General features: G+C 32.2%; 2 protein-coding genes across 6 annotated transcripts in view; both read right to left on the reverse strand.

Annotated features, from left to right (window-relative positions):
* Positions 1-224: 224 nt before the first annotated feature.
* Positions 225-4,302, reverse strand: LOC148624296 (neuroglobin-like). The gene is made up of 3 exons (XM_088566979.1): positions 3,601-4,302; positions 2,990-3,221; positions 225-998 (listed from the first exon to the last, which is right to left on the reverse strand). Exons 1-3 carry the CDS (start codon positions 3,843-3,845, stop codon positions 837-839), a joined length of 639 nt encoding a protein of 212 aa, XP_088423105.1. The 5' UTR covers positions 3,846-4,302; the 3' UTR covers positions 225-836.
* A 153-nt stretch (positions 4,303-4,455) lies between these two features.
* LOC148624297 (striatin-3-like) overlaps positions 4,456-19,878 on the reverse strand; it is a 35,685-nt gene continuing 20,262 nt past the window's right edge. For all 5 annotated transcript variants that reach the window (XM_088566974.1, XM_088566976.1, XM_088566972.1 and 2 more), the window contains 9 exons: positions 17,996-18,153; positions 16,818-16,876; positions 15,570-15,686; positions 14,567-14,736; positions 13,822-13,989; positions 11,798-11,938; positions 8,999-9,106; positions 8,684-8,770; positions 4,456-7,378 (listed from right to left, as the gene is read on the reverse strand). In XM_088566974.1, the coding sequence (XP_088423100.1) occupies positions 7,209-7,378; positions 8,684-8,770; positions 8,999-9,106; positions 11,798-11,938; positions 13,822-13,989; positions 14,567-14,736; positions 15,570-15,686; positions 16,818-16,876; positions 17,996-18,153 (1,178 nt within the window). In that variant the 3' untranslated portion in view covers positions 4,456-7,208. The remainder of the gene's footprint in view (positions 7,379-8,683; positions 8,771-8,998; positions 9,107-11,797; positions 11,939-13,821; positions 13,990-14,566; positions 14,737-15,569; positions 15,687-16,817; positions 16,877-17,995; positions 18,154-19,878) is intronic.

Genomic DNA, 19,878 nt, shown 5'->3' on the forward strand with positions numbered 1-19,878 from the left:
ATTTCGCAAATGAAAATAACGGGAGTTGCACAATGGCATCACTCAACATAGAATGTATAAAAATTTCAAAGAATTTGCGGTTGAAAACTGGGGACGGACAGACGAGTGAACAAGATGGCATGATCGTCCTATACATCCCGCTTTCAAAGCGGGTATAACTATTAAATTGAATTCAACATACTAATAAGTTCTGCTAACTTTAAACTTGAGTAACGCGAGTACAGTTCATTAAAAAAACCCCATCTTTATTAACATTATAACAATATTTACAAGAACATAACACAGTTTCTCAACATAACATTTAGTACGCATGATGATATAAGTACTTTATACAATTCTTCTAGAATAAAATATGCTGTTCGGGATCTTCATGAGTTATACGAGCTCATAATTCATGGCGGTGTTGTAGGCGGAGATGATATAAAATGAGGACAGGGAGTACTACGAATTAAGTTAGGATTTTGATGAGACAAGAATTGTTCTTTTCTCGCCAATACTGTATAGTCGGCGTCTACCCAGAAAATTACTACCAGTACACTGTACATACTAATGAAATCTTGTACAATGGCTCGGAGGAACTGCCTTTACAGCAAATACATAGAGGAAAGAAATCTTTTTAACACTGTCGTAGTATCTATAAATACACAGAATTGATAAATACAGATCCATCGTATACTCGACACTCGTATTTTATACATGTTGGTACTCTAAAAAATTGGTCTTCTCAATTTCTCAACTTCTCAGCTACTTACACCAAGATCCACTTTTATTCCCGGCATCCAAGAGAAATGATGGTTCACTTTTTGTGCTTTAATGAGCACGAATAAACTTTGTCTTCATGATGCGACTGGTTTGGCTTGGTCTGTTTTATCTCCGAAACCTTGGAAAATGGTGGATATCACGAAATGAATCAGCCTCCTGTATGTTGATGCAATGTTTCTTGTGTAACGATCGCCAAGAGTCTCTTTTATAGCCAACAGAAAAGGTTCTATCATTGCCTGTAATTGATACATACGATGCTATTTGTTTAATTTATATACTTCATGCACTAACTTAATGAATGAATGAACGACCCTATGAATGGCACTACAGATGAATTTGTTTATTCGAACTATAATAAGAACAAGCTGTCAATAGAAAATGAATTAAAGTTCTAACCGCAACCGGTTGTATGCTTCAACTGGATCCAGTAACAAATAACAAATTTTGTAACCATATTTATTAACTGATGACTTAAAATACAATGTAAATTGCCCCTTTAATACAACAGGAGGTTTTAGCAACCATAATTTATACAGGGCAATTGCCCTGTATTAATTTAATACAGGGCACATGCCCTGTATTAATTCTGGCCCTGTATAAAAGTTAAACTTGTCCGCCATTTTGTTTGAAGGAAAGTAATCCGTTTTCCTTTTTTTGTGGCGCTACCATTAATGGAGGAGTTATCAATTTAAACATTTTCCGTGCTGGTGGGAAAAGACCAAATGACGACAATATATAAACAGCAACCTGAAAAGTTGTTGAACTCAATTTAATTTGTTACTCTTAGCAAATTCACAGGAGTTCTTGTTCTCAAGTTCTTCAAATGAAGAAATTTAAATACATGTATTTTAACAATGAACGTTAATTGTAAAATGTTAATTGTTATTGTTCAGATTTATTTGTTCGAAAAAAATCTGATTTACCATGTAGATTTGTCCTTTTTGGTTTTTTTTCAGTCAATTCCTTGACAATTTAAAAAAAAAATATGTCTTTTTTTTTCATACATTTAACTGATCTACATGTATGTTTCATAAAGGGATCACTTTATGGCTAAGTTCTATATGTGAAAAAAAAAACACATTAACACACAAAAAATCAAAACTGTATAATGATCTACACATTAATAAAATTCGTGGGAAAAGCTAAAGAATGCATTAAAAACCTAATTTGAGAAGGTATCAGCAAACTTGGTATATTAATATAGATCTATATAGAAAAGAACAGTTGGGGTGAATAAATGCACCAAGAGATCTGGAGTGTTACAGTCTTCACTAGGAAATATGTCATACTGAGCTGTATTTAAAGGTTTGTACAGATAACTCCTGTTATTTTAAGTCATCAGTTAATAAAGGGATCATAAAATGGTTATTTTCATATTAATCCTGTATTATGTCCAAGTACAGTCGTATTGGGTTGAGATCACTTGTATTGGCCCGAGGCGAACCATTTAATAACCCTATATTATTAACCAACTACTCAAAATACGTTAAAATATGTCAAAAAACTGTCCAATTTATATGAATTAAAACCGGGCATCTATACGGGGCCAATATGGATCAAACCAGGGCCAATGCGGCATCATAACTTCAGGTCGTTTGACACCATCATTTTGAGTTAGAATTGGATTTAATGAACTTTGATCACCAGGACTATAAGCTGCAGAAACACAAAAAAAAATATCTTCCAATTTATACAAATATCACATTGACCTCGACAGCCGTATTGGCCCTCGGCGATGCCTCGGGACCAATACGACCGCCTCGACCAATATGACAGACCTCAAACCTATAACAGGGCCAATATGAAATTACACATTTATTAATATATAGTATAAAACCTATATAAAACATGCCAAACAACACTTATCATTGGATGCGAGACTACCATGCAATACACATGTATATGTAGTAGGAAATGACTTCTCACCTTTTTCCATATTTCTTTTGACGTTAGAATCGACGGCTGAAATACAAACAGCCCTCACTTGACATATCTCTTCAAAACTTAATCTAATTTTTTTAAGATTCACTTATAGGTTACCTTTTTTACCATTCATAATAATTTTAAGAATTCTGAAGTTTCAGATTACATGTTTGCAAAAAAATGTTAACGACGACGGCGACGGACACTAACTGATGGCAATATAAGTTGCTTAATTTGGTTTCAATGAGAATTTGAGCTAAACCCGTCTTACTGCCACTATCAACGGTTATATACTTAAACATACCAGGAAGAATTCGCGTCTAAAGTCTGTATATTTTCTGTGCTGTTTCCCGATGTCTAGTAGAAGCTCTGTGACATAATTCATGTCATTTAGATTATAGATCGTATCATCAAGTGCATTCATAACACCAAGAACATGTTTTGCCAGTGCTTTTGATTCCCTCATTTCCGCTATTGTCTCACATTTCTCGAGCACAAAAAAGAACTTCTTTAAATCCGAGTTGGTTTCGAACATTCTAAAATTGACAACATGACGTGAATACGAAATATCAACACAGTGACAGTCAAGTTAACTACTAACAAAATACAACAATACGTTGCATACCATCCTAATTTAGCCACGCCGAAGACAATATCATCACAAATAATTATGATGTATTTTTGGCCATTACTACACATACCCAATTTGCTATTCGAAGCTAAAATATGCCATCATGAATTATTGTGCATTTCGAAAAGGCCTTAATTTGAAAGTAAGCCACAATTTGGTTGACAATATTATTTTTATGTCCTATCGATCTACACAAAAAGACCAAACAAATGCAAAACGATCTGCTGGCGTTGTACAATTTACTTTCTCCAAATATTGGGAAAGTTATCTTACGATATGTTTACCTTATAAACATGTTAATCCCTGTGTATTCCATTTTCCTAGAAATCCCTTTCCAGGATTGCTGTAGCTGGAATATTTGTCTATCTGTCAAATCTAATTTAGTTGCAGCATCTTGTGAGTTTGATGTGCTTTTTGATACTCGTCCAATAGTTTCTCGAAGATTAGGACACCCAAGTTTCGGTTTTCCTTTGTCTTTCACTACAGTAACTGTGCATCCCATTTTGAAGGTATCGCGGAAATGTAACATTAACGGGATACAAGTGAGTTAATGTCACGTTTAACAAGTCCATCTCTTGGAACTGACAATGTAAGAGGATTATGGAAATGATATTTTTTTAATCTTTTAGAACTTGAAAGGAGTTCTTATCTTAGAATTTCAGATGAATCACTTGAAACAATTTCTTCACACGCTATCCACTAAGGAATATGATATCAACTTTCATGTGATCACAATATAACTTGTATATTGTTGTTGACTTCTCAATGATATATGTATGAACTAACATCTGTGAATACATACATTTACACTGAAGCTACCCAATAGATCATCAGATTGTACAGGAACTAAATGCTCCTATCAAACTAATGACAAATAGCCCTGGTTATAAAAAAATCATTTTAAATGAACAAATGCTAGACATACATATTAATGAAGCAGCAGTCATATATAAAACAGGACAAAACTACAATTTCTTTGCTGCTTTGAAGTTCAGTGAAACATGAAATGTGTGTTACATCTTTCTATAAAAGTTAACTTAGATGCTACCTAATCTAGAGTCGTAACAAGCCACAAAACAATATTCCTTGTATGCCCAAACTCCTCCCTATGTTGTGGTTGAAGATAGAAAGAAGACACCTAATTATTTCATATTTTAATATTTTTATAACCAAAGACTTACATATAACAGCTGTAATCCTAGTTATTCAGATGGAAATGATATCAACAATATTAATCACATATATCACTCTTCTTAGCTATAACTTGGGTGTACAAAAATCTTCAAACCCTTACTACCAAGTATTACATTAGGAGAAAATGCATTCATTCTAAAATTGATGTTTTCTGTAGCCCATGAAAAGTATTTTAATATTTGATATATAATACATATGTATACTAAAAACACATGATTTATATTCTGTTAGGGTAGATGGATATAATGACTAGACATTTCATTTTTCTATGTCTCTACTCTAGGTCAGTTTACTCTCTCTAAGTGCAGGAAGACAGGGTCATATAAAGAGCAAATTATCTTTGGTTGATCAATCATGATTACTAACTCATTAGAATTTGTTTACAGTCAAAATTGAGTAAAATGATTTATTTCATCATTAATTAGTATTGTGTTTATATTTATACCATAAATATTATGCATAATGCATATGGGACTAAAATAAAAAAAACAAAAAAAAAAAAACAAAGTAACACGTAAGTATCAAAAGATTACATCAGGTCTAAATATACAAGAGCACTTAATATATTCGTTTTGTCTTTACCAGACTTGAATAGTCCTACATCAGTCTCATATTATATTGTATTCTAAATCACCAACACAAGCTTCACATGGGGACTTTACAGTCTCATCAATTACAGATTATCAAGGAAATACAAAGAACAACTGCATCTAGAGAGATCTCTATTTTCAAGAAAATACAAAATACAAGCTCTGATCTATATGTATCTATATGGTAGTTAATTATTACACACATATTGGAAGTGTATTATAGCATGCTTAAAATTCCATTATCTTCCCAAAAACTAAAACAGGAAGAAAATGTTTTAATAGATTCATATATAGAGTGAGTTAGACGGGTAATCAATTACACTTAATTTTATAATTTGCCAATATATAAAATACTCAATAAATGCATAATTTGTTGCAAAATACAGAATGAGCTACAACCTTCAAAGATTAAAATATGAGATTAATTGCTAATACATATTGTTATTTTTGTTTGTTTACATTACTTCAATTTTAATAATTGATTAAAAAAAAAAATCCCTAAGTTTCTCATAATTTCCACCGACACCTAAGAATCACAAGAACCTGTATATATTACGTCATTTTTGTGTCATGTTTTGTTTCTGGTAAAGGCCTTTCCCCATATTTACATTCTTGTTCTAAAAATAGACAATGCATTGTTGAAGAAGAGTATAAAAATATTAAAGCCATGGATTCAATTTTCAAGAGCCAAAAGTAGCAGCAGGGTCTAAGAACTACTTAAATCTTCTGTTCTAGAGAGGCCCAATTTTACTTAATTAATCATACAGAGGAGAGTATAATTCTTGATAAATACTAAGTGTTGAAAGAGAAAGAGCAGGACGAAACCAAATGAGCAAGGGCAAATGAATAATCATGTTACTTTCAAGAAAATCTGTAAGAGGTAGATAAAATTTAAGCCAGAATTCATTGTACATTTCATCAAAACCTGGTAAAACTAAATGAGTATCATTAATAGAGCGCTAGCATGAAATGAATAATTTACACATAATGAACAAATTAAATAGGAGCAAATAATCTCTGATATGCTTTTGAAATTATAACACAATTCCTTAATACACCAACACATAAAATTTAATAGCAAAAAATATTAAATAGAAGAAATGTGTCCATAACAAGTTTCTTTGTGTTGCTCTGATAAACAATGAGTTCATGTGAGGCCAAAAGGAAGTCAATACACAGTATAACTTATCATTCACACCCAATTTAAAATTATTCATATGAATAAGTCCCAAGTGGTAGTTGACAGATAGTAATAGGGCATATATAAGTAGTAACAGAGTAAAACTCACATGCTAAATGTTTGAGCTCGAGGAATAAAATATTTAGAATAAGGCAAATGAAATTATCTGTTAGCGTTACTCTTGAGAACTTGTGAAGCCATATTTGTCCTCATAATGTGAGTCAACTTTCTGTGTATTCCAAATTAATTGGTCCTTTTGGAAACTATGGACGGAACTAGTAAACTCATTAAACAGAATAAAATAAACCATCATATTGCAACTTTCTCAACCAAATGAGTTCATAAAATGTACTGAAGATATACATGTGAATCATGTAACTCTTAGCATCACTAAGTAAAGATTTAAAATCATTTTGATAAAGACAGTTTCTCTCCTCTTAAACCACTGAGGTAATGATTGTTTCACATTTAACAGCACCATAATAAAATGGACAAATGGTTGGATTTTTTTTTATCATCATATGATGGATTATTTAATTCCCCAAATATTTTGTGTCTGACAGTTAATGTTGTTTTAATCCATAGTATGACAATGCAGCATATTAATTCAAATAAAAATTTGTTATAATAGCACTAACTGTGTATCACTTTATATAATAAATACTGTACTGTGATCAATGAATACAGCCATGGCAAATTGTTTTAAAAATCTAATTTGTTAAATGTCTTTTGTACACTACACAAAAATTAAATACAAAATCTTTATACAAATCACCACGAATTATCTCGCCTGATGCACATACATCCATGTGTTCCATGCCTTAATATGAACACAGCATGATTGTTCCCTGAACACAATCAGCAAAGGACAGGGCCTTCCACTCTGATGTGTTGGTAATTAGCTAAATCCTAATGCCTAATCTTTGGGTCATACGAAAACTTTAGCTAAAGCGTCAGCTCCTGCACTTGCAATATAAGGCTTAGATGGGTGGAAAGCTACATCAAATATTGATTCATCAAACTTTTTCCTATGTGCTGTTATTTCTTGTACACATGTTTTACTGTCTAAATTCCACAGTCTAATAGAACAATCATGACCTGAAAAAAAAAAAAAAAAAAAAAAAAATAGATAACACCTATAAAAATTGGACACCTTGGGAAATACTAAAATAATTCAATTGGTGTCCAAACTAAACTAAGTGTAATTTTTTTTTAATAATTACAAACCTCAATGTGGACCAATTAGAAATCAAAAGGCCAAAATCACCTAGAAGAATAATACATCTAGTGGCCACATCATTTCATCATACCAAACAATAAGTAAATCATTTATAGATGTCCAATATTTCATAATTCCTGTCAAGTTTGCTTAACCGTGCTCAAGTCTTATCAAAGGCATAATGCCAACTTTGAACAGCTGCAGCCAACTGCTGAAACACCAAAGCCACACAAAATGTAGATCTTTAGTAGAGAGCACTGAGGTCAACAACCCAATCAAGTTTCATCATAACATTGGCACCTGTAGTACAAGATAAATCTGATTGAACAGTGGCAACATGGACTTTCATAAAGAATCTAATAACAAATTCTAAATCAGACAAAAATAAAAAAAAGTTGATTTTCCTTTATGACTGGGTGATACCATTATACAACCAAAACATTTTTTTTTGTGATCATGTAAAAATCAACCATGAAAAGTGGGGATGGCTAAAGTTTAAAGCAGCATTACTAGAGAAGTAAAATGGGGACTGTCCTAAAAATTAAACTTGTCTGTAGTTTATCACACTTTACAAAATGAATTCCTTTCATGTGTTATCAAGTTGTCATCTGGAAGGAAACCAAGATACCTATCAATAAAAATCTAAATACAGTTCAATTCTGCATATTTAGGAACCTAATCCTAGATGAACTGTAAGATTATTATCACGGTATCTTTTCTTTCATTTGAGTGCTGAACTTTTTTTATCTTGCTTACCAAGAAGTTAACATCAGTCAGCATCAGAAATACAATGTCTGCTCCATCACTATGAAGCCACTAACCAATTTTAAATCATCCAGGATAATTCAGAGAGAATTCAGACAAACAGATGGAATAACAAATGGGAAAGAATGAATGAGGGATAGATGATTCCATTTTTTGGCAACTTCATAATTTTTTCATTGTTCTTGATGCCTGCTGCTTAAGACTACTGCCTTGATACTAAAAAACATCAGCAATTTCCAAAGACAAAATTACCTCTCATGGTCTGGGAATCCAAAATAAACAGAATAATACCTGTTTTGAAATTCTTGATAACAACTTATCTTGCCCTATCGTGCTCAACATGATATTTTCTGACTTCAAAACTTCTACTTGAATTATATATAATTGAACTATGTTTATAGACTAGAACAGTTACTCACTTCCTGACAATAAGTATAACCCATTTGGATCAATAGCCAAACTGGTAACTGCGTCTAAATGTGCTACCATTGAATGGATAAGTTTTCCTAAAATTAAATACAAAATAAAATTTAAGTAAGCATGGATTATAACTTGCACAAAAAGTTGTTAAAACATTTTCAATATAAGTATCAAATCAAAACAATTTGCTGATTTCAATATCATGGCCATGTTCAACAAAAAGCCTAGCACTAATATCTCAATTCAATAAAATTATCAAAGTAAAACCTATTAGAAATTATTCTGTGTATTACCACAAGTACCTATGAACATACCTGTATTATTGTCAAAGAACCTAATATGTCTGTCTTCATGTGCTGTGATAGTAACAGGAAGCGTTGGATGAGTAATAATTCTGTTAATTTGATTACTTGTGTTAGCATCTGTAAAGAAATAAAATGTAGTCAGATGCTTGTTACATTCATAACAAGTTTATAGCATGTAAATGTGTATTCACAAATTTGCATTTATAACTAGAGGCTCAAGAGAGCTGAATTGCTCACCTGGTTAACCATTTGCTTATTTGAAAAACTTGAGGAATGAGACAGGCAGAGTTAAAATCAACTAAATTGTCAAATGCAGGAAATACTTTTCATAGCATTTTCATGACCTGAACCAGAATTTTGCTAAAGGCAACGATTTTTGAATTTTTTTCAAAAACCTGTCTTATGACCCCTAAGTTGCAATTTTAGTACAGGCAGCCACATCTATTCATAGATTAAAGATCACAACAGTCATTTTGAGCACAATACACTAAAGAACTATTATGCTTATTTTCATTCAATGATCTTAAATGGTTTTAGAGAAGAAGATTTTCGAAGTTGTACATGTGAAAAAAAAAAACAAAAACAAAAAAAAAAACCAAAAAACAAAAAAACTGTTTCAGAGGTTGTAACTCCCACATAAACCAATGAATGGTTTCGAAAATTTCAGCATTCAGGTCCTTCTCATGATGCTTAACAATTTTACCCAATGCCAGAAATTTAGTAAAGGCAACAGTTTTTGAGTTATTTGTAAAAAACTGCCATCTGACTCCTATGTTCTATTTTTAGTAATGGCGGCCATGTTTTTTCATGAATCAACAATCCCAAGGGTCAATTTGTGTGGGATACCCTAAGGAACATATATGCCAACTTTCATTGAATTCTGTGCAATGGATTTTGAGAAGATTTTCAAAGTTGCACATGGGAAAATACAAAAAAAATCTGTTTCAGGGACCGGAACTCCTACATCAGTCGACCAATTGTTTTGAAATTTTGGGATAGGTCCATCTCATGATGCTGAACAATATTACCCTCAGCCAGAAATTTGCTAAAGGAAACTGCTTTTGAGTTATTTGCAAAAAACTGCCATCCGACCCCTATGTTCTATTTTTAGTAACGGTGGCAATGTTTTTTTCATGAATCAACAATCCCAAGGGTCAATTTGAGTGGGATACCCTCAGAAACATATATGCCAACTTTCATTGAATTCTGTGCAATGGATTTTGAGAAGATTTTCAAAGTTGCACATGTGAAAAATGCCAAAAAAAAAAAAAAAAAACTGTTTCAGGGGCCGTAACTCCTACATCAGTTGACCAATCGCTTTGAAAATTTGGAAAATTCTTTACAATTTTACCCAACCAGAAAATTGCTAAAGGCAACGGTTTTGAGTTATTTGCAAAAAACTGCAATCTGACCCCTATGTTCTATTTTTAGTAACAGCGGCCATGTTTTTTCATGGATCAAAAATCCCAATGGTCATTTTGTGCAGAACACCCTAAGGAACAATCATGCCAAGTTTAAAACCTGTAAGTCCAGTAGTTTCAGAGGAGAAGATTTTTTTAAATTTGTCCACGACGACGACGACAACGACAACGGACGCCAAGTGATGGCATAAGCTCACTTGGCCTTTGCCCAGGTGACCTAAAAAATGGAGGTCAGACTTCAGAACAACTGTACATCAGTAGTAAAACAGTGCCATACTTCACATATTTACAAATTGTGTTTCATTTTGCTGTAAATCATTTGAACCTCATTTGAAGCTCCTACATGTTCACAGCTAAATCCTGACACTTTAAAAATGAGGAGTGCCAGCCGAATTTTCCTCAGAAAAAAGGGGATGCTAGGACATTATTTGCTATTTTTTGTCAATTTTGCACACAAGAATGACATATTTTCCAATAAGGGGCAGGGGAAGACAACACCCTGCCCTGTAATACAAATTCATGTATTTTCAATTTCCCCACAAATTTAACCAAGTTAAAATGACAAGATCTCAATTGCCTAGATGGAAATCTATCACATATAACATGATAAATAACCTCAAATCTATTTTTTAGTATATAAATATATCTTATTTTTTGGTTAGCATAAATGATAAGATTTTCTCTCATTCATAGGCTTCATTCACACCGCATGAGTGAGTGATTAAAAATTTGTAATTTCCCGCCATACTTACCATGTTTACAGTTGTTATTCATATTTTTGATCAATTTAATACTTGTTGATTTTCGAATGTTATTAATATTTTAAAAGATTAGTTGGTGGTGTATCAACTAATCGTAATGATAGTGATATCGATGATGCAATGACTTGATGACTGGAAGGGAGGTCCTTGATTATGTAGTTGATGTTGGGAGAATATAGGGTGTTGTTTAATTTATTTTTTATGGTTTTATTCATGGGAGAAACAGATTCTCCTTCACTTCTCTCAAACATTAAAGGATTTCTCCATTCTTGATAGTTAAATTTAAGATTTTAACCCACTTGCCAAAGCTAGTGGGTTAAAATCTAAAGTTTAACTATCTCAAGTGGAGAAATCCTGTAATCCCCTCGAGACTGAAGGAGAATCTATATATCATTCATCTAAATAATTGCCAGAAACGTTCTGATTTTTATAAAGTTATTGATTTCTATATAATGAATTATATTTGTACTGTATTTTGTACAGTGTTATGAAATAGCGAGAAACTTTCTGGTTAGCCAGTGATAAAATTGCTACCCCCCACCCCCGAAAAAAACATTTTGAGCAATTTCATTTCAATAGCATTCATACCTTTGCTATTCCAACATGCACATTGTTACTGCACTTACCTATATTTATTTTGGTCTCTAAACAGAGTATTTGCTTAGCTGTTTCTAAATCATAAATGTATGTGTTTGAAGATGTGTATGAAGCTACCATTTGACTTGGATCACAACGCACATAGTCCACCGATGTTGGTACACCATCATCTAAAAATGATATCAAATAATGATTTTTTTCATTACCTAACAAAATTTAACATGAGCACTGAAATATTATCACAATCTTTACAAGTTATTATAAATAATGTTCATCAATGGTATTAAGTTAATTCAAACATTTCAAAAACATTTCTAATTAAAATTATGACTTGCAATAGTAGCGAAACTGTAACTGGGAAACTTGTGACCATTGGTACAATGCAAAGCCATTTTTTTTGGCAAATTGGGAATGTTTTCATAGAAAAAGAGTCATAATTAGGAGGTAAATTGAGGCGAACTCAATCACTATTTTACAGCTATTTGAAATAGACCAGTTCCAATTTCAATACAAATCTAGGTAGGCTACTCAGTGGTTTAAATAGCTCTCTAAGTAGCAATGTGTCCTAATTAACTACCTCAGAACACCTGTGTAATCTTTTGGACACTGTCTTTTAATTTTGAATAGCAGTCGATTATGATGATCTTAACCTCTAAAGGTCAGGTAAATACAACTCACTGAGGCCATTTATATCATTGTTAAATTTTAAATTTTCTATACTGGTACATTTCCAAGTTTATATTTTTGGGCATCTTATATACAGTCACTGTAAACCAAAGAAAAAAAATAAAAATGATACTATACTCGGCGTCACATAAATAACATACTGTTAAAATTTGAATAAAAATATTTTCTACGACTTTATTGACACCAACCGTCGTTTAAATTGTCTTAAATGACTTGCTCATTCGTTTAGCCAAACAGCTTCTCAAAAACAAGTCGCTTATTAGCTTCAATCATGTGTAACAAATCCTTACGGGAAAATCCCATACTAATATCCGCCATGTTGGTTTTTACGGGACGATTTGTTTACAAACGAAGTGCGTAAGTTCCCGTCGAACTCCGGTGACAATCGTCTGCTTGATCAACTTCTCGGTATTATACGTTGTTCGCGTAAAATAAATCCGAGATATCCGAAATAACGCCGAATTGCATTCTGGGTTCTTCGGTTTTTGGACAAACCATTTAAACATAAACAACATCTCCTAGCAACCCGATCACTGTAAACATGGACGACTTTTTACAATGTAAATATTGCCACCTAGAATTAAAATCTGACCGGAATTTAACGATTCAATGTTTAGGGAGAAGCCGTTTGGCTAAACGAATGAGCAAGTCATTTAAGACAATTTAAACGACGGTAGGTGTCAATAAAGTCGTAGAAAATATTTTTATTCAAATTTTAACAGTATGTTATTTATGTGACGCCGACTATAGTATTCACAATCATTTTACAAACATTTCTTAAACAACTTTCTTTTTTTAAAAACCTGTTTAATATTAAGAAGATCCTTAGAAGGACTGGTGCATGCATTTATATTGCAAATTGAAAATATGGCCATTTTGCAAAAGTGTAATGAATGTTACCATAACTTTAGCTTGAAAGAATTTCAGTTAAACAATGGAAGAACATCAAATTCTTTTTAAAAGAATTTTCAGGACTCAATTCGATTAAGTAATTAAAACTGAAAATAGGCTTGGTCTAGGAATATTTAAATAAAATGAACAGTGTTATCCAATTAGAAACAAGTAAATCACTTGTATATAGAGTACAAGCTACCCAAACACAGTGGTGGATGGCATGATATAGAGGTTAAGGTCATCATAATTGACAGCTATTCAAACTTAAAAGACAGGTGTTCTTAAGTAGATCAGTAGGACACATTGGTATAATGTAGGGCAGATTTCTACCTAGAGGGCTATTTGAATTACTCACTAGCCTACATGAATTAGTATTGAAATTGGAACTACTTTTTTTCAATTAGCTGTAATGTACATGTAATTATCAACTTTTCTGAAGATAGAAGAAAATGATACAATGTAAGGTACTTACCAGTGTCTGCTGAAAACGTGTTAAGTAAGGGAGATTTTGCTCCTGGATTCCACAATTTGATTGTTCCATCAGAAGAATTTGACAGAAGTTGTGTTTTAGAAGTGTGAATTGATAATCCCCAAACTGCATCTGTATGACCTGCTAATGTCTCTTGTAGAACACTTGGATCTACAAAGTATAACACATACTTTAAAAACAAAATTTTGAGTGTCACCAATGCCCTTGTCCATCAACGTAGGGGAATTAATAACTGTATTTGAGAGATCTCTAATTTTGGACAATATTTTTGTGAATGCAAAGCACCGGTGTCTGACAGAGTAATGTGATATAAAAATTACTTGATCACAGAAAAGACAAAGTGGTAAACAATCAATATGATTTAGTCTTATTCCTGTAAATGTTCAATCAACAGTTGAGTAGAACACAATTTGAGTTGTAATACACGAGGAAACAAGAACAAAATAAATCAGACAAATATCTGCAAGTGTTCGGGAAAACGCCAAAAAGCTTATATTTTGTTCTTTCAAATTTACCCATATTAACTTTGTTTTGGAGGTATAAAATCAAAATAAAATGAGAAGAAACCTTGTGACTAAAATAAATAATTTAGCATATTATACAACCTTGAGTATATTAAAGCAAATTTTCAGCCTGTACCATCATATCTATATTTCATATCATCCTTAAATGTAGCTCATTACATGTGCCAAAATTGTCAGGAAGTTCCTAATTTGACTTAACTTACCAAATGAATCATATGGATCTATATTAGAACTGGGTATATTCCAACATTTTATTGTAGAATCTATTCCACCGCTGTAACATTGTTCCCCTGTAGCATTGATGGCTAAACATAAAACTGGCCCTATATGAGCTCTAAATGTATATACAGGTTCAACATCTAAGGAAGCAGCTCTGCAAGGTTAAAATGAAAGTCTTATTCTATGACTGCATGTTGTATCTAGAACAGCAGATTTATCATCTTTAGAAAAAGAATTACAAAGTTAAGTTTGTAAGTAAAACATACTATGTGTACCTTTCTTAATCTGTAGTTTCATTTTTATTCAAGGCATATTTATTTTCATGGTTTCTGTAGGTATTCTTAAACCACAAAATAAGAATCTGGAGAACTAAAATTTCTGTGGAGGAATGGTAAGTCAGATTAATGACCTGGATGCTTCATCACAGTGGCAGAAGCCTGTCATCTGTTCATTGTTTAATCAAATAGCAAATAAAATGTTTATAAGCCATGTGCAGCTAATTTTCCACTAGACTTTTTTCAATGATTTCCATTATCAAATGACAATGGGTGACATTATTTGATTAATATGTTACTGAGTAATAAAACAAAAATACAGGTAAGAATAGCTGATCTTCTAACTGTACGTTCAACAGTGAAATTGTTGATTAATCAATTATCGTGGGTAGCAGACAACTTGTGTCCAATGTTTACAAAACAATTAAAATAACTCTGTTTTATCCAGGCCAACTTCAGCGATAAATCTGTTGCCGGGCCACAAGAAATACTTTGTTATATCCCTGATTTTGCTATAACGAATTTGTTATATCAATGATGAAATGCATTAGTTTTAAAGCACTACGACTGGGAAATATGTTTTAATTCATTATAAGCCTGTACATTGTAAGTGATCACTACTGCATATTGACACATCTTCAACAAACAAAATGTAACAAGTGATTCAACTTAAATCATATCTAACCAGCTGTATCAATAAATAGCTACATACTTCTTTGCCGGAACAGTTTTCTGTAAATTCCACAATTTGAGTGTATGATCTTCTGAAGCTGTAAGTAAGACAGGCTCTACAGGATGAAATGCCAAAGCTCGAACACCATCAAAATGACTGTACAAATATAAAATAAAAATAAAAGCTATGTATCCAATATCTGTCTATAAAGATTATTTTATTTCCGTTTTCCCTTCGACATCCAATCACATAGAAAAACTGAAGAGTAAAACTCATTACTGTATATACTGGAGTATAAGTCGAACCCCTCTTTTCAGTCCAAAATTTCTGGAACCTAGCCTTGACCCGCTTATAAGTGACTGATTTCTGACCGCTATTTCCATAACATCCCTTAATTACAATGAGTATACCTGTTTGTTTTGATAACTTCAATAAATGTTGAAATGATTACAAGCCAGACTGAAGTTGTTTTTATAGCAGTAATTAAATTCTTGACAAGCCACGAGAATTCCTTTAATACAGCCATTTTTTCATTCATTCCGATTATTATTTAACTCATATTAAAATCATAAATGTACAAAACAAACAAGAAAAGAACAGAAAGTTAATGACAATGTCACAAATTATGTTTCTATTGCACCTATGGGTTTTTGGCTATACAAGTGTATACAGGTAAAAATCAATACACAAAATGGATGAGTGGGGAATACAAATAAAAGCATAATTGTGGCAAATTAAAGACCAAACAGTAAATATTCTGTAACTGCATCACATTTTAGCTGTAAATGGTAGAAGATTAAGACAGTCTTCCCAAAACTAATGTTTACGATTTACGGTAACATTTGGGTAAACGGCACCATTCTGGCTGTTCAATGTTGGGTGTCATGCTCATATCAATTATCAAACTTTTGACATTTTCAAGCTGAAAATTTTAGTTCATAAGGACATATAGCTTATGAACCATATCTCCTCTTGAAGTCGGATCTCTTCCCAGCAGTTAAAAATTTAGTCTTAAAAATCATTCATAGGCAAGTATATACGGTAAATGAGATTTGTGGATTATGAAAATCCTTTTGACACTAGTGGATATCTATACAAGTTTCCTGACCCTTAACCTCTGACCAAGAGATTTAAGCACCATTTTATATTGTTAAACAAATAACACAAAGGTTCATCTTTCTGCCATGACTGTTTAAAAAGATATGGTGCTAACATGCATGTGTTTTGAATATGTTAATGTTGAGATGCAAACTGGAACAATCACCACTAGACATCTGCTACTATTACCTTCTTAAAGTGTACTTGGCATTCCATGTTTTCCTGAAGGGTTCCTTCGGTGATAAGTTCTTCAAAAAAAAAAAAAAAAAAAAAGAAGTATTTATTACTACAAATTTTTCATTGGTCAGAAATGTTAAAAATTGAATCTTAGTTCTAGATCAACATATTTATGACCTTTTTTCTTTCCTGAAAAAGTATTTTCCTGGTTCATGGTATTACTACATTGTGCCTGAATGTAATAAAATAATTCCCAATTCTTCAATATGAGAATATATGTCAGATACAAACTACATATAAATGTTAGCAATAAATATTCAGGAAACCAATTTGTTGAAACATTTTTAAACTTCCTAGTATTTTGATTTATTATTTATTTTTATCACTTTCTTTCTTTAAAATGTGAATGTGACTACAGTTTGAATAAAGATTTTTGCATGGTGCAGCTTGATTTGACTGCATAGGTTGAATCCTGAACCATTTAGACAAGTAAAGACACAACATCAAACTTGATACACTGCTTAATTTGGATTGTGATTAAATGCTTGACAAGATTCTGTCCAGAATGAAAGTGGTCAAAGAACTTTGAAATATGTTTTTAGGCATAAGAAATAAGAAATTTATACTTATTTTAAAAAACTGATAATTTCTGACCTTTTCTTAATTCTTCATTTCTTAAAGATAAGGGTCACTCCCTCTATATACTATCCCTCAAAACTTCCCTTTTGTGGTTTGGAACCTAATAGTACAATTTCTTACAGATCTATATACTTTAACTCAGTTAATTCCCTGAAACTAGACAGATGTTTTTTTTCATTCTCTAATTTCTTGTTTGCTTCTGACAGAAATTCCTAAACGGTTTAAGTCAGAACCTCAAAAATCATTTCAATCTTTTCTTTTTTGATTTGGCACCATGTGGTACAATTTCATAATGATAATATGCTTATACTTGATTTGTATACATAAATTTCATGAAATGCTTGTTTCTGGTCCTTAATTCCAAAATGGTTGGGGCCAAAAATCAACACCAACCTTCCCTTTGTGGTTTGAAATTAAATTCAGATCCACTAATATTCAAGTTATTGAACAAAAAAAACCCAAGTGTCTAAGGATGTCAACAACAAAATTTGTTTGTGGTAAGAAAAAAACGTTATATTGTTTAATATTTGCCATGAGTTATAAACCCTTACATCATAGTTATTATTAACAGGATCAGACTCATCTTGAGGGGTTAGTCCAGCTAACTCTCCAAGTCCTAATGCTGCTTCTAATGCATCATCGTCCGTATTGATAATCTGGCGCTGATTTCCAGAGGAAGAAAATGGCATTGATCCTCCACCCTGTACACCTAAAGAATAGACACATATGTCATAACTATAACAGAGTGTTATTAACAGTCATTATATATTGTTAAAGATAGGTGATTTTTGTTGATGGATACTTATGCTTCTGTACAAGAGATTAATTGATAATAACACTTGTAAGATTTTGGACAATTGTGACTTATAGAATATCACCACCTACACAAGGAAGACATCTGTAAAACATACTAGGAGTGCATCACATTACACCAAATTATTACTATAAATTAAATGTATATATTATGAAATAGTTTACACTTAAGTAGGTCAAGTGCAGTTTCTCAGGAAGTAACTCTTAAATATGAGCTCTCATTTCACAAGGTTGAAATATTTTCTTTAAAAAGAGACCAACATTTGAAATCTAAAAAAGTAATTATGCACAGGATAAGAATTCAAGTTGTCTTCTGTCTTACTGTTATCAGATTGTCTCCAGCAAAAATAAACAGAATGAAGGAACTTGAAATTTACAAGACATCTATTTTTGTAAGCTAATTTATATATTCAAACTCACTGAACTGTTTATAAGCCAAAATTACTCAATCATTACCAGTACAACATTGTCAAAAAGGCAGAACATTAATAAAATAATTTTCCACTGCACAGACATTAATAAGAATATTTGTTATGTAAAGTTACATGTGGCTTCATGAAGCCTGAGTACCGAACCTTGGCAAAATATGCTTCAAGTGAGTGTTTAAAAAAAGTGTTACACAGAAGATTCAACTTATCAGTTTCTTTATTAATTATTATGAGCAAAAGGTTTGTAAAATCATGCTTATATATTAAATAAAAGAAAAACTTACTACAAAACTAGAAAAACTGTGAGCAATGCTCACTAAATTGATAACACCCACTCTCCCATTTGATAATATGAACCTTTTGACCTCTACATCAATTTGGATCAAAGCTAAAATGGGAAGTGCCCAACAGAAATATGTAATATGGGCTCTGTGAAAGTTTCATTTAATTCCATTCTGTGATGTAGGAGTAAGGGATAAGAGATGAGTACTCCCATGACTCCACATTCACAAGTCCATGTTTTGCTATGTGAAACCCCAAAACTGATTTGAATAAAAATTTGAAAATAGAAAGTGCACAATGGCAATAAAAGATTTTGTGAAAGTTACATAAAACTCAATACAATGGTGTAATGGAAGTAAAAGATATGATATAGGTCCCCTATTTGTAATGGTAGGACAACTAATCACCAAATACGGGTATATTGAGGTCAATTAAAATAATGGCATAATTAATTGTTCACACTTTCAATTATTATTATTTTTTTTTATTAATGTATCACAAATTTCTGCACAACTTATTAATCTTTATTTGTAACTATTCTAGTTTCACAGAAATAACCTGCAATTATCATTTAATTATTTAAAGAAGCTAGAGGCCCTAGAGCCTGAATTGCTCACCTGGAGAACTTGCAATTGTGTGGTCATATCATTTGATCAATTAAGGCTTAAATTACCTCTGGAGTCATCTTGTTCAATCAAACATAAATCTAATCAGACCTTTAAGTTGTCCTTGTCATTTCTTCTAATTTTTGTCACCATTGTCTCAGTAAATGCAAAGGTATAAGCCAAAATGGGTTGGTTTCCCTACAGAGTTTCATGGCCACTTTGAGTGGCTGCAGCCACCCAAGCCACACAAAATGTGGACCTTTGTAGATGGCACTAAGGTCACTAACCGCATTAAGTTTCAAAACA

Source organism: Perna viridis, chromosome 2 (assembly GCF_037379345.1).
Source record: "Perna viridis isolate PV_CMFRI_1.1 ecotype Kerala chromosome 2, ASM3737934v1, whole genome shotgun sequence".
NCBI lineage: Eukaryota > Metazoa > Mollusca > Bivalvia > Mytilida > Mytilidae > Perna > Perna viridis.